Genomic DNA, 14529 nt, shown 5'->3' on the forward strand with positions numbered 1-14529 from the left:
GTCAGAAGAATGTTCAACGTAGGTGACACCTCAGCAATGAGCCGCTGTCAAAGAACTAGAAGAAGGTGTGAGAAAAAGGAATGCAGTCAGGCGAGACTTTTCCGCTGCGTGATGTGGCTGCAGGAAGTTACAGTAACGCACAAAAATACGCAATCTGCATGAATAAAATCCAGAGAGGCCTGATTTTACAGGAGCATGTGTGATCTTTATCACGGTAGAGGCATTCAAGAACAAACAAAGCAACAACTCACACACTGCAGAACGTGACGCAGAACCGTGTACAAGTTTGTTGTTGTTCCTCTAACTGAAAGAGACGAGCATAGATCAGTCGACGAGTGTTTTTCCTAACAATCCAATGAATGTTTTATGTCTGCATTGAAGGTGAGTGTGTGTAGATGTGTTTCTTTGTGTGCCTCTGTGACTGTGAGCAGACACACTATATCTCCAGGTAATTGGATCTGAGCTCAACATGTCAACATTCACATCCAATCAGATATTTTCTCTATTTCCATGCCAACATTAAATCCCTTTGCAACATAAATCAGAAGCACACACACACATCCACGTGCACTCCTGGATGATACAACTGAGGCTACAAGAGCGCAGCAATTTAACATTTCAGGTATCAGCTTGTCATAAACCACACAACTGAAAAAGAAGAACTAAGAGGGGAAGAACACGGTTGCAAGACTCCAGAAACAAACGATTCCACTGCAGAATGAAAGAAATTCAGTCTTTCATTTCCTCTTTTTACATGATAGCGGCTGTTTTATTTTTTTTTTTATCTCATGGACGCAGAAAGAGTGAAGGGTTCAGACTTTTAGAGTTCATTTTAAACTCATCTGGATCCTTCGGAAAAGCTCAGTTTGCACACAGTTGTCATTACAGCAACACAACCATGGGTGTGTGTCAATGTGCCGTTCATTGTTTTGCTCAAGGACACTTTAGTATGTGAAGGGGATCCAATCACAAACAGAAGATTGAGGGAGCAGAAGGAAGCATAGAAACTTACCTCTGTCTGAAGTTTTTCAAAGTGGAGATCAGAGAATGGAGAGGAAGAAGAGGAAGAGATGGACAGGAGAAAAAGAGCATGGAGCACAGAGCATCCTCTTACCTGGAGATGTTCGGACAAGGTGGCGGGTTGCCTGGTGCTCGGGGATGGAGCCAAACTCTCCTCGGGGCGCAGAAGTACTTGCTGACCGCGTCTGCAGGCATCAGAAACAACAGTATGACCGTCTTTGCACCTCTGAGTGTTTTCTGCCATGTGCACATGAAGGCAGCTGCTGAAAGTCTGAGTGATAAAGTCCTGTGAAAAAAAACATCTTATCCAGAGGGAGTGCAGGAATTCAAAGGGGTGTGTGCGAGGGAATGCAGGTGAAAAGCAAAGGTGAGTGTGTTGACACGTGTGAGGCTCTTACAGGTCCTTTGCCTTCTTCCTTTCGATTGCGGTCATGTCATCTCCACCTGTCGTACACAGAGAGAGCGCTGGATTCACGCACACATTCACACAGACACGCGGTGGCGGCGCACCGGTGTGCTCGCTCGCTCGCACTGACAGGCTGAGGCGCACACTGGAGCTCCGGCACCACGAGCTGCAGCGCAGAGCTGAGCGCAGTCCCTCCTCCTCCCTCCTCTCTCCTCCCACCTCTCCCTCGCTCTCTATTGCCGGTCCTCCTCTGGGTCTTACTGCCTCCCTCAGACCTCCCATGCTCCTCCTCAACAACAACAGAGCACAACAGTGAACCCACTTTCAATTGAAATGTGGACTAAACTCAACCCTTGACTTTGGTTGATGGGAATTTCTGTCACATCCTTGAGTTTTGACACACAATACAGTTTGGATTTCCAGGAAATGTGGTGAAAGACAAGCAGCACGCGGGGAGTGTCCTCACAGGCGGTGGAGCAAACCCTTCTGCAGCTCCACAGGAACTGCTAAAGGACTCAATGGGCTGTCCCTCACAAATGCTTTGTTTATGCCGGGATGCTGTCAGGGTCTGACAGTTCCACCTCAGGTTTAATCTTTTAAAATGATTTTTTTTAATTATTATTTCTACTGGATACTGTCACCAAGTTCTGGTTAAATCACAGCTTCCGAATGATTGTTTGAGCCGACTGTCAGACATCTCCAAATTGTTTTTATGACACTTCACATGTTTTGCTTGGCTTTTGTTTTTATTCTGTGCCTGTATCAAATTCCAAGTTTTGGTTCCACTTATCTACAATTTGTTGGGAATTTTGAAGCTACATAAATGCATTAATGCTTTTGGGTGGTGGTGACAAACACCTGCTGATGGTCTCCCATATGCTTTGAGTCAAGAAAATTCTCCAATCAATGACACTAACTTTGCTTACTTGCTGTGCTGGAAGTTGTGCAAGAGTTGTGCAGTTACCAGTTGTCGACATTGTTTAATGTCAAACTAGTGTTTTCTTCTGCGGTTCAGTGTTACACAGTGGACTGCCAGTTATTGTGTGCCAGTGTTTTTTTATTTGAGAAAAAGTGGAAAGAGGTTTTAAATGAATCTTCTGCTTTGAATGCTGTACCTTAAGGATGTTCAGTCAACAGCATGAGTTCCCACCTCCGACTTCTCATAGCTCCTCCTATCCTAGAGTCACATTCATTCTGCAATCACAGCAGATGCGATTGGCATGGCATATTCACGTCTGCAACCTTCTGCCAAAACGCATGGCAAATTCTTCGCTGGACCCTTTAAAAAAAATCCGTACATAAACTTGATGCTCGTGTCATGTCCGGCAGAAGCTACTGTTAACCTTTTCTTAGCCTCATCGCTACATGGAAGCATTGACTATATATCTGTTATAAAGTCAATGCATGAAAGACTCGGATGATGTTGAGAGATCAGGTTTATTTATTTTGAAGAACTCAACAAAAGTGTCATTAATCCGGCTACTTCTGTCTCTGCGTGACCCAGTTTGATGACTCACATTAGTCATAATAAAAATAAGAAAAAAATTATAGGACATGGTATATTATTGTCTCCATAGAAATAACGCAAATTCAATAGGAAAACAATCAGATTCTTGCCAATGTTGGTTTTGGACTCCACCTGCAGATTACGGTTCATCATCAACACGTCACAGGCCAAAGCTGAGTACCTGATAGGTTGACGTGAAATTCTTCACCAAAGTTCAGATACTGTCATCAAATTTTTGCTGTCCCGCCAGAAACGCCCAGTCAGCAGATTGCTGTGCCCTACAGTCAAATCGCACAACAGGACCTCTGATCATGTCTGTATTGACTGTATCTGATCATGTCTGTATTAACATTGAAACAGGCCATCCCTGTCCTGCAAGTTGTTTTTTTTTTTTTTTAACTTGTCCTGTCCAACAGCTATGCAGACAGATGAGAGCTGAGGGCCTCTTGGGTTGGACATATTTTACTTTAACAAGAGGGGTTATTAATCTTCAGACAAACCAAAGGTATGTCTGAATAAACCCCTTTTGTAATTGAGGCCAAACTTTATTAATTTCAAACATGTCTGAAAATCTTTGGTGTTGGACCGGACGGAAAAGGAAAGAGGGGAAGAAGAAAGAGGGACGTTAGAGAGAGGGGGGGTAGGGGGTGATAATAGGAGGGGAAGGGGGATAAGACCATGAAGCAGCATAAAGCAACAAGTTTACTGGTTGTTAATCATTATGGTAAGGTTCAAATGTAAAAAAAAAAAACAAAAAAAAAAAGGGCGGAGCCTGTCCACACACACACTCAAATGTTATAAACACACCTGTTAGTTGCAAAAATGTCCACCTGTCGACATGTACACAAAACAGATAGTGTTCACACGCATACTTATGCCTTAAAACCAACTAGTGTGAAATATTTCAGTCATTCAGTCTGTTGAGCTAACACCTGTGCTCAGGTGAGTGTTTATGTTCTTCTAAAATGGATGGTGGAACGTGAAAAGAAGGAGGGAGAGTGCCCAGCCATCCCCACCCCAAGACCCCCACCGCACCAGCAGCGGCAGCCGGATTCCCCCCAACACCACACGGGAACCGGCAGGGAACAACCGCCGCCCGGGCGACCAAGCCCGCCACCCAGGCCAGGGCCAGCAGGGCCGCCGCAAGGCCCCCAGAGCCAGAGAGCAGGGAGGCACGGAGGGAAAGAGGGCGCCGCCCCAGCCCAACCAGGAGAGCAGCCCCCCCGCCGCGCCGGGAGAACCCAACGCAGGGCCCCACCGGAGAAGGACGCCCACAGCCCCAGACGAGCACCCCACCACCACCCAGGAGTTCCGGGCATCCCCCCGCCCCAACCCCAGGTACGGGCCAGGACCCCCCAAGGGAGACCCACTCCGCACTCCAGGCAGCCATCCGCCCGGCCCACGGTTGGTCCAGGGAGGAGCGAGGCAGGGGCCCGCCGCCCCCGCCCAGGAGGGGGGAACTCCGGGGAAAAAAGAGGGCCCACAAGGGGTGTTGTAAATATGGCCCGACCAGGCTCGGCCACAGTTGGAAATTTGGCGGGGCCCAGCACTTAGGAGCAAGGACCAGAACCCACCCCCCAGGGACACGAACACCCCCGGCTCAGATGTAATGTGAACCCCCCCACCGCGCGGAGAGAGCACCGCCGGGCCCAGGAAGCCAGCACCCCAGGGACACAGCCGCCGTTGCAAAGGGGCCCGTACCCCCCACCAGGGAAGAGGCAGGGGACAGATGGTCCTAGGTCCCACCTTCCTTGCAAATGTCCTGTCCTGCAAGTTGCATTCAGTGTGAACACAACGTAGGGGACAAAAAACCTGAGATGCAAAAATGGTTTTGACCTGAACAGTCTTTTGCTTTATGCAGTTTCAGTAGTTCTTGTTAAAGGAACTAAACTGTCCCACAAAGAAATAGATTTAAAAAAAATCACAGCTTTAGAATGCATGTAACTAGCTTAATAAACTAGAACTACCACATAGATGGAAGAAATGTTCAGGTTTTGCCTCTGAGACTGGATTCTGTCAACTGTAGTGGGGGTTCATTCTCATTTTATGCAATCTTTTGAGTGACAGGTGAGCTCATCTGACCTTTCTATAGCTTGTTTCCCCTTTGCTCATTTTTAGAAAGGGTTTATGGACACAAGGCCAAAATTGCAACAACTGTGAAGCTAAAAAAACAAGCTCAGACCATAAAAAGCTGTCAATTCTTCATGCAGAACAAAACAAAGTTGTTGTTTTTTGTTTCAGCAGAGGCTGAACTGTATTTGGAAACAGTCAGACTTGAGTTTTGTTAATTACAGAGCTCTCTCTTGTGTTTGCACTCCCAACATCTCATGTACACCATATCCCTATTTTTATATAGATTAATTAAGCGGCAGCTGTGTGCAGAACTTCGATAAAAACTAATCCAAGTTTTCCCCTATTAAAATATTACTTCCTAAAGATTATTTTTCTGCTGTTTTTTTTTTTTTTTTTTTGATGCGGCGAGGCGCTACTTTTCCTCCACATCCAAGCAGTGAACTGCAGCAAACAGACTCTATTCAAGAGGCAATACTGTCAAAAGCAGGGCAGCTGGTGAAAACCCAATTTCAGGAAATATAAGGGGCAAAGCTTGTGGCAAGAAGCACCATCAATAATTAAACATCTTTAAATCCACGAGGACGTCAGAATTTTTTATCCAGAATGAGGATAACAGAAATGATGAAGAAGACAATCAAATACAGCTGAGATGAGTGCATCAATGAAGAGACAACTCATCACTTAAGCTGATCTGAGGTTGGTTTGGGGCACACTACCTGCTTGTTTGTACACTTGTAAAATCATTATTTGACATCCCATCTGCCAAATCCTCTCCTCTACTTTGCTGGGTGGGGCTACCATGTCAGACTGAAGCAAAGTCCCACTGCAATGGAGCAACACATAATCTGCAGTAACATGCGTCACAGGGAAACCCACACAAAGCCCAAAATGTTGACACACCTGCACAGCGTGGAGACGCAACCCTCTGCTTCCCTGTGAAAGCAAACTTCCAAGCAAGCATTGTTCTGCTGAAATACTTTTTTTTCTTTTTGAACTCAGACTTTTAAGTTTGCAAACTTGCAGAAGAAGAATCTAAAGTAGCAGAAAATGCATTAAAAAATGGAGGTATTTTGTAGGTTTTTATTATATTTTTTTTGAGTCGACTGACACTTTAATAAATTCCGATATCTTGACGTAAGAGGCTGACTCTCTTTAAGGCTCATACTGTTACAAGCTGTGAGGTTAATTGAGGTGACGCAGTAGAAATTTACTAATGTCTCACTCACTGTGAGAGTTGTCATTTTCATCTATAATTGTTGTGTTATTAGCTGTTGCTGCACATGAAGCCATTGAGGGTTTTTTTAATCACTGAAGCTGTCATTTTGTTTTATGACTTTGTTCCCCCCCCAAAAATGAAAAAAAATGTATCGTCTAAGTTATCTTTAGAACAGAGAAATATTAAAATATTGGCAGAACTAATAAGGACGAATTCTGATTAAATTCTCTGACCTGAAGATAATTAGGTGGCCTTAGAGCTAAATCATGTTTTTAATATGGAACCACTGACAGTAATAAATAGATTTCTACTAAATTTATTACAGTTCACAATTATTCATTTTCTGCTGAGTTTTTAAAATTAATGTAACAATAAGTTCTGTTTTTTCACTTTGGGTAGAAGCAATTATTAGCGACAAAAAAATGGAATTTTATATATATATATGAAAACTTGAAATGTATATTAATAAATACTGTACATATAATATAAAATTAGAAAAAAATATGAGCAGCCAAAAAAACAGAAAAATTAAATTGACAAATAAATATAACTAAATCAATACCATTTCTAGCAGCAGACAACAAAAACAAAAAAAATACAAATTTAAGTTTGAAACAAAATAAATCAATAAACTAAAATAATTACAGTATGAGTGAACAAAAAATGTAAAATAAAGAAAAGAAAAAATAGAAATAAAACAAATAAAAAATTAACAGCTGCTAAAAAAGCTAAAGAAAAGCAAAAAATGAGTAAAACAACAAAAGCCTAATCTTACCTTGTGGGTTCTCTAGGATTAAATAAACAATCCTGAAATTGTTGCTATTCAATTCTCCATTTTCGAACTTTTGTTGGGAATTTAATGTTAAAAAGTTGTTAATTTATGGTTTTCTACAACCTTAAAACTTAGTTTGAAAGTTGGAAAATGTCCTCTTTATTTCCAGAGTTTAACAAGTCTTGTCCTTGTTTTTTCTCCTATAAAACTGGGTTAGCTGCTTTGAGGTGCTTTGCATTTCTCTGACAGCAGACTGTCAGAGGTGACATTGATGGAGGCAGCAGAATTAGCATAAAGCTTCAACAGGTTGATTAGCACTGACTAATGATGGAGCATTAATCTGACAGCAGGTCTGGGGTCATTAACTCAAAACAGAATCGCCAGCAGGTATCTGCTCAAAGTCAGGTCACATCATAAAAAAATAATTTAGAGGCCATGGGAAGCGAGTTTGCATACATGCTTTGCTTTGAGGATAATGTTCTTCATTAAAATGCATGTAATGAGGATGCAAAGAGAATATCAGATACAGAAGATGTTAAAGTGGATTTGTCTGCTTTTTTGAAGGCTCAAAGCATAGCCAGCAATGACATGCTAAACAATTTCACCTGTTTGTGTTAGCCTGCTCTAATGCATATTTCAGGTTTTGACAGATCCTGTAAATTCTTTTATATATGAAGTGTCAAAGAGATACACGGGGGAAGCTGCTGAGAGGTGGATTCTTGGTTGGTGAGCACTCTCTGCTCTGAAATGCCTTAATATCTCAGTAAACCCTGAGGCAGCCTGTTTGGTATAAATGATGAAAGGTTATTCCAGTACAGCAGAAGCTCAGGATTTATTGACCGGTGTTGGCTGGCAGCTACAAGGTACACAGAGAGATAATTGTAGCTGCACACAGTCCATAATGTAAATACTGCAGCACACTGACACAGAGAACGTGTTCAAGGAAAATCTGCTGTGGACTGATCCTTTTTCTGCACAAAAGCTCACATCTCTGCTGCCAGAGTATCGATCTCAAGATTGTGATTAAAACAAGGGCTGTTGCTGCTGCTTAAATGCAATCAACAGACAAAACTGAAATGTAATCACTCCCTCACTCAATTACTCCTTTGCACCTTACACACAAACCAGCGTCTCAAAGTGCAGTGGCATGAACAAATGCGGCGCCGAAGATTGTCGCAAGCAGTCCGTGAACCAGGAGTCATCCAGGCGTTGAGCTTGAGATGAGATTTTCATGTGTCCAGGAAGTTCTTGAGAAAACAGATGGATGTGAAGACATGTCACGTACATGCGCGTGTGTGTGAGTCTGCCTCAACTCTCATAAAGCTGTCAAGTGACTGAAAGCTCTAAATGGTAAAGGTGCACTCAGGGGAATGGGGCTAATCTGCATAATGGTGGAACTGTATTAACAGCATCCTGATGTGCACACATACACACACACACACACACACACACACCCATGCATGCACACACCTTCGTATAGCAGATGTTAACTGACAGAGTCTCCAACCCCCAAACAAGCATTTTTGTGGTGCTTTTTATGCTTTAAGCAAAGGTAATAAGGAGATGTAATCATGTCGCTGCACTCTATCTAACCTCCTTAACAGTTTTCTCTTGGTTGTTGAACAAGGGGAGGACGCTCCCTGATTACAGACGAAGGATAAGATACATAAATATTTATCCTCCCCTTAAATTCAAAAGAATTGTCAAACAGCATGCTTAAAAACGGCTCCACTGCGTCACAAGAGAGCCTCCAAAATTTTTTATTCAAACACATATTTGGTAAATGGCGTATACTTATATAGCGCCTTTCTTCCTACAAGGACAAAGCGCTTCACAGTCACAGACCCATTCACCCAGTCACACACATATTCACACACTGGTGGCCCCTCCGCTGCCAAACACAGGCGCCTGCCTACCACCAGAGGCAAGGTGGGGTTCAGTGTCTTGACCAAGGACACTTCGACTCATGGGCGTGCAAGGCGGGAATTGAACCTGCAATCTTACGATCATGGGTCGACCGCCCTACCGCTGCGCCACGGCCGCCCGGTGCATCACATACTACATCAGCGGTTTCTTTAAATGTTCTGGACGTGTGCTGGCCATTTTATCCGTGTGGGAGGCTTTATGTTGGTTTCAACCTAAATTAAATGAGCGCTTTCTGGAACTTAAATGTGCAATCAGGGCGAGTAATGAGCGAATCCCCAGGGCTGTGCTACAAAGGAAAAAGAACAAGAAAAAAGTTTTTTTCTCCCTCTCTCAAGACACTGCAATAACTAAAAAAAAAAAAAAAAAAAATCTCTTCTTGTAATTGGAGGTAGACGAAAAATAGAATGAGCTTCATTTATTTGAAAAATATTTAAAGACCGCTCACATTAGACAAAAAAATCTCAGGGATGTTTACATTTCCTCAAAACCTAGTGTCCACTAGAGCAAACATTGTTAACACATCCCAAAACTCGAATCTCAGGTTTCTGCATGGTGTTTGGGTTGTCCGGGCCATGAGGGTAGTGGCTGCATGTTACGGGGTGTTGTCCTGCAGTCTCCTTGAGACTAGTACGTCCACCTCAAGGGACAGAATGAAAATGGAACGTACCATTGTTGTGCGTCTGGTTTGTGTATCGTGGAGTAATAAGGTTGGTTGCACACACTTGTGACAGTTAGCTGATGTTGTTGTACGGTGCCCTTATGCCACACATTAGTAAGGTGCGAGTACTTTCTCCTTACTGACTGCACACAAATGCAGCACAGACTGATGCTGCAAGGGATATGTGTCCATACGACATCTGCAAGATGCCCACACAAACTACACTCTGTTGTCCAATTGCCTCATTTCTGAAAGTCAAGCATCTGGATTGAGGGCCGTACACATGACACGCCTCAGTCTCACCTACTTCACCCTAACATGTATAACTGTTCACCACGACCTGTTGCTCAGCATCCCTATAGAGAAAATGTGCATGAACATTTTCACACTACAGGATCAATGAGTGGTGCACGTTCTTGATATTTCCTGCACATGCACCTATGTCACCCCATATAAGTTTACACAGCCCATATCCTCCTGTAAGGGCAATTTGTTACTCAGAATCTGTTGGGATTGCGTCAATTGTTTAAAGAAGAGACACAGTAATTCCAAGAACATAAACAGTGGAGCTAAAACTCCAATGTTAAAGAGTTAAAAAAAAGCTTAAGAAAACAAGAAAAAATAATAGGAATTATCTCTAACTTATTTTAATTGTTTCTGTAGAGGCAATGATGTTTGTGCAAACATTGAAATACTCTCTGTTCAGTTACATTCCAGACAAAAGTTGTTAAACGCCACATATGCAAACTGTTTTCCTCTTCAAAAGGTACAGTTTAATTCTTTAAGATACCCAACATGTTAGCATAGAGATAAAGCCAAGCCATGTTTAATAACATGAAACTGAAAAGAGAAGCCAGGGTGGGTCCTGTGTTCTGGAGTTTCCTGTAAATTCTCCAAGACGAGCTCAAGCCAGCAACTGGAAGAATCTGTGTCACAAATCCAGGAGCATCAACTTCATTAGGACAGGAGCCCAGAGCATTCCATCTGGATGCACCTCCAGATTGAAGGAAAAAGCTTGGTTTCAGACAATGATGTTGCTGCCATTAAAACTGAACTATTACATACGTCACATTATCATATCAACTCACTGCAATGGTGCTTTAAGAAAATATTTGTTTGCTACAAATCATCATCCAGGAATTTGCACCTTAACTTGGAGAAAAAGAAGCTTGAAAAGCAGGACGCTTTTCAACAGGAAGTTACCCTGGGCTCCACTTTTAATTCAGTTTTCTAATGCGACCTTTTACGGTTAAAGTGTCTGAATGATTATGCGGCTAGTGGAAGTGTTTAAGTGGCAGAACGGATTGATTGACACAAATAATTAACTCGGCATGTAAACACATCTTCCTTCAGATGTAAGAACAAGCTGCAGCTTGTGGGGACTTTCCAGTAATCGAGTCGGCAGATGCCAATATCATGACGACGCTTTAAATGGAGGAATGCCACGTTGTACATGGGATGTTCCCTAACATCAAAAGAGTCCAATCCGGATCAGCTTAAAATAAAGAAAAAAAACAGACTGGAATTTGTTTTAAAAATTGGAAATTTAAAAAAAGTTTGAACTCAAAAGTACTTTAAAGAAATATTGAACATTTTAAAAAATGTGTTAATTTGAAGAAATAATTAAAAACTGTGATCCCTCCTCTGTTGTGGTGATAACGTTCTTCCGATGTTTGGCACATCAGAGGAGAGATTTTTCAGGCGGCATAAACAACAGACACTGTTGTGGAGTTCGAATGATGTCACCATAACCTCTGTCACCTGATGTCAATCATGTCCTTAGCCAATGGGTTTAAAGCCCCGCCCCCTTGTAAAATTGGGGTTAAAGCCAAAAACAAAACTTCTATATTCAAACTGTAAATTGAGAGAAATGAAAAATATAAAAACGGCAGCTGTTACAAATGAAAAACATTATTTTTCATTTGGGAATTTTCTAATATTTTTTCAAATTTGGAATATTTATGTCAAATTTACAATGTGTACTTTAGAGTTTAAACTGTTTTCAAAATTTCCAACTTTTATTTTATAAATTCACAATGTCTTTTTTTTTTTTTTAAGTTACAGTCTGGTTTTTCATTCCCTTTATTTGGTGTTGGATAACACGCGTTCTTTGAGGTACTATAACTCTTCAACCCATCCACGTGAATCAGCTGAATCTTTAATGTCAACATGAGTTGCAAAAACACCTCAAAGTCACTATTCTCCGCAACAGAGTCAGCTAATTTATGTTGATGGTGTAAACACTACACTGCAGTAAAGTGTTGCATATCAATATATCATATATATTGAAAGAATGTCAACTCTGGAGCTGAAACTCCAGGGTAAAAGAGTTAAGCTGATTCTGATTTGACCCCATAAACATCTTCCTTTTGTGGAGGCTTTATAGAGGAGCTGCCACGTAGTCAGGAAAACATTACTTTAGTGTTCTATGAAGGTAAACATTTATTTAATTAACAGTAAATTAGTAGAAAAACCAACTGAACCACAAAGAAAAACAGCCAACTAAGTAAGGAAATGACCGACTTTTTCACTTTATTATTTTTTTCACGTTAAAACCGATGTTTATGTGCGTGAGGCCAAAAGTCCTCAATTCAGTGATTTAAAATTAATCTAGAAAGTGGTCCATCTGTTTATAACTGGCCAATAGGAAAGGCATTAAACAGAAAAAAAATAAACCACAGGATATTCCCAGTATAATGCCTGCTGTCGTCTGCACAGTGTCGCCTGGTGCAACTGTGAAGCTCTGGTTAAAAGTATTGCATGACAGGGTGTGCGTCCAGAGCCTCAGATCAAGGTGTGTATCTGCAAGTGTTTGTGTTGAAATTACTTCACCCTATTGTTACGCACATAACTAATTTCCTCAAACAACACAAGCCGTAAAAGACCAGCAGGAAAGCAACAATGACACACCCTGCCTCGGAGGGAAAAAAAAGTCACAAAGTAGAATGCTATCTTTCACACGCACACTCCAGAATAAGCCGCTCTGTTTATATTGATAACCTGTTTCAACAGTTCAACACATTTGTCAAGCTAGCTGTATAAGGGACAGGAAAAAAAAACTTGGATTACAGGCAAGGGTGTGGGCAGAAGTCCCCAGAAGCCCTGTGATGGCGCCGATACCTGCAGCACATGCCCTCCGCTCCCTCATCCTCACACTGCAGATGATCGAATTATCTGAAAACTAAAGCGTTTTGTGAGCAAACATTAAAATGACTCACTCTTTCAAGCACCTCTGAGTGTTCTTATGGAATGTCAAGGTATACGTGTGGGAGTTATTTCCTTCAATAGCTGCAATGGTGCCTTAAAAGAAGAAAGAAATCAAACTCCTTCAGCATGAACTCCACTGGCGGAGCAGTAATACATTGTGTGATGACCTGTACAAAAGGTGACGCACCCAAAATAATAAAGCTTTCAGGGTCCTATTTACCAGAAATCATACAACAGCATTTGGCTTTGAGGCTAGCTGGTGGTTGCTATGCGAGTTTGTACGTTGGCAACCTGAAAGGTTTATGAGCCAGTTTCCATACCAACATGCACTGCGGTTTCCTGACTGACTATAAAGGCAATTGACCAAAAAAAATTTTTTTTTTTAAGAAAAAAGGGGGGGAAAATGAAACGTTACTACCCTATGGTAACATCTGTTTATCTGAACTGTTTGTCAAAAGATGTTTGTCAGGTTTGGATAACACCCCTCCACTCTCACATACTCTCTTTGTTCATGCATGAACAGGACACATCAATGTGTCATCGTCATCTCAGTTTATTTGTGTAGACTGCAATCTACGCTAATCTGAGGCAGACTTTCATGCAAGCAGCTTCACAGCAGAATTCTGTTGAGAGCCACTCCAAGTTTGCCTGAAAGCGATGTGGTTCATTATTGATGGAGCTGATGTTATTCATTTGTATCCATTCTTCTCATCTTCCTTTTCTTTGACAACTTTAATTCCCCGCCTTTTTTCTGTACACTCTTTATGAAAAATGGAGTTGCCAACTTAAATATTCAGAAGGAATATTTGAGAAAGGGGAAATGACAGGGCTTTGTGTTGCCACTAGGCTTTCAGTAGGTTGAGAAAAGTGGATTAAAGATAAAACTGTCAGAGAGATGAGACTTGCCAAAAGTGTAGGAGATAGTCTTTCAAGCCTCAAACAACAGACTGAACACACATTTTTTCTTAGTCCTAAAGCCTCAGTCACAAACTGTCATGTGAGGGAGGCTCGAGAGCCGGTAGGACCCAGACGCAGAGGCGGGAGGCAAACGGGTTCAGGGCTAGAGGGTTTAATTATAACAAAAGGCGCTGCAGAGCAGGATGACAACAACAAAACAAAAACTCACTGTGGCGTGGCGAGGCATGAAACATGGAAACATGAGTGTGGCAAAAACATGGAGACATGAACACCATGACAAAAGGTAATGGACCAGCACAGGAGGAAGGCAAAGACAAAACTTAAATACAGACAGGGCAGACAAGACACAGGTGGACACGATCAGGGCTGATGGGGACCAAAGGAAGTAAAACTCAAGAAACAAGACAAGACAAGACCTTTCAAAATAAAACAGGAAACAGAACCAAACCATGACAGAACAAGACAGAAAGCAAAAACCAATACAAAAGAAACTCAAACCATGACACAAACTCCCTTATGTGTGGATACAGGTTGTCTGAAATAAAATAAAAAAAAAGTCAAATCTGTACGGGACACGCATGCAGGTGGCCCGCACGAAATAAAGTCATAGACTCAGTGGTAAGTCTGTAGAGCGAAAATGTTCATGCACATTTTTCTATGGGCATGCTGCTGCAAGCACAGCTCGTAGTGAACAGTTATACAACATGCAAGGGTTAGTAGGGGTGAAGTAAATGAGATGCATGCATTTCGTATGAATCCTCCCAAATCCTGCGAACTGCACAAGGAGCCCATTAGTGCTGTTCATGTTATAAGTGCACGCTCCTTG

The 14529-nt window shown here is 42.0% G+C and overlaps 1 protein-coding gene across 2 annotated transcripts in view; it reads right to left on the reverse strand.

Moving 5' to 3' along the window:
* Nucleotides 1-14529, reverse strand: part of pde2a (phosphodiesterase 2A) — a 211080-nt gene that overhangs the window by 156836 nt on the left and 39715 nt on the right. Inside the window, exons 1-2 of one of the 2 annotated variants that reach the window (XM_023961217.2) lie at nt 1419-1645; nt 1115-1205 (exon numbers count right to left, since the gene is read on the reverse strand). In XM_023961217.2, coding sequence (XP_023816985.2) covers nt 1115-1205; nt 1419-1453 — 126 coding nt within the window. In that variant the 5' untranslated portion in view covers nt 1454-1645. Of the gene's footprint in view, nt 1-1114; nt 1206-1418; nt 1646-14529 lie in introns of those variants that run through there. The other variant, XM_023961218.2, reaches the window with a different exon arrangement.

The sequence above is a fragment of the Oryzias latipes genome, chromosome 13 (genome assembly GCF_053564925.1).
Source record: "Oryzias latipes strain Hd-rR chromosome 13, Olatipes_Hd-rR_3.1".
NCBI lineage: Eukaryota > Metazoa > Chordata > Actinopteri > Beloniformes > Adrianichthyidae > Oryzias > Oryzias latipes.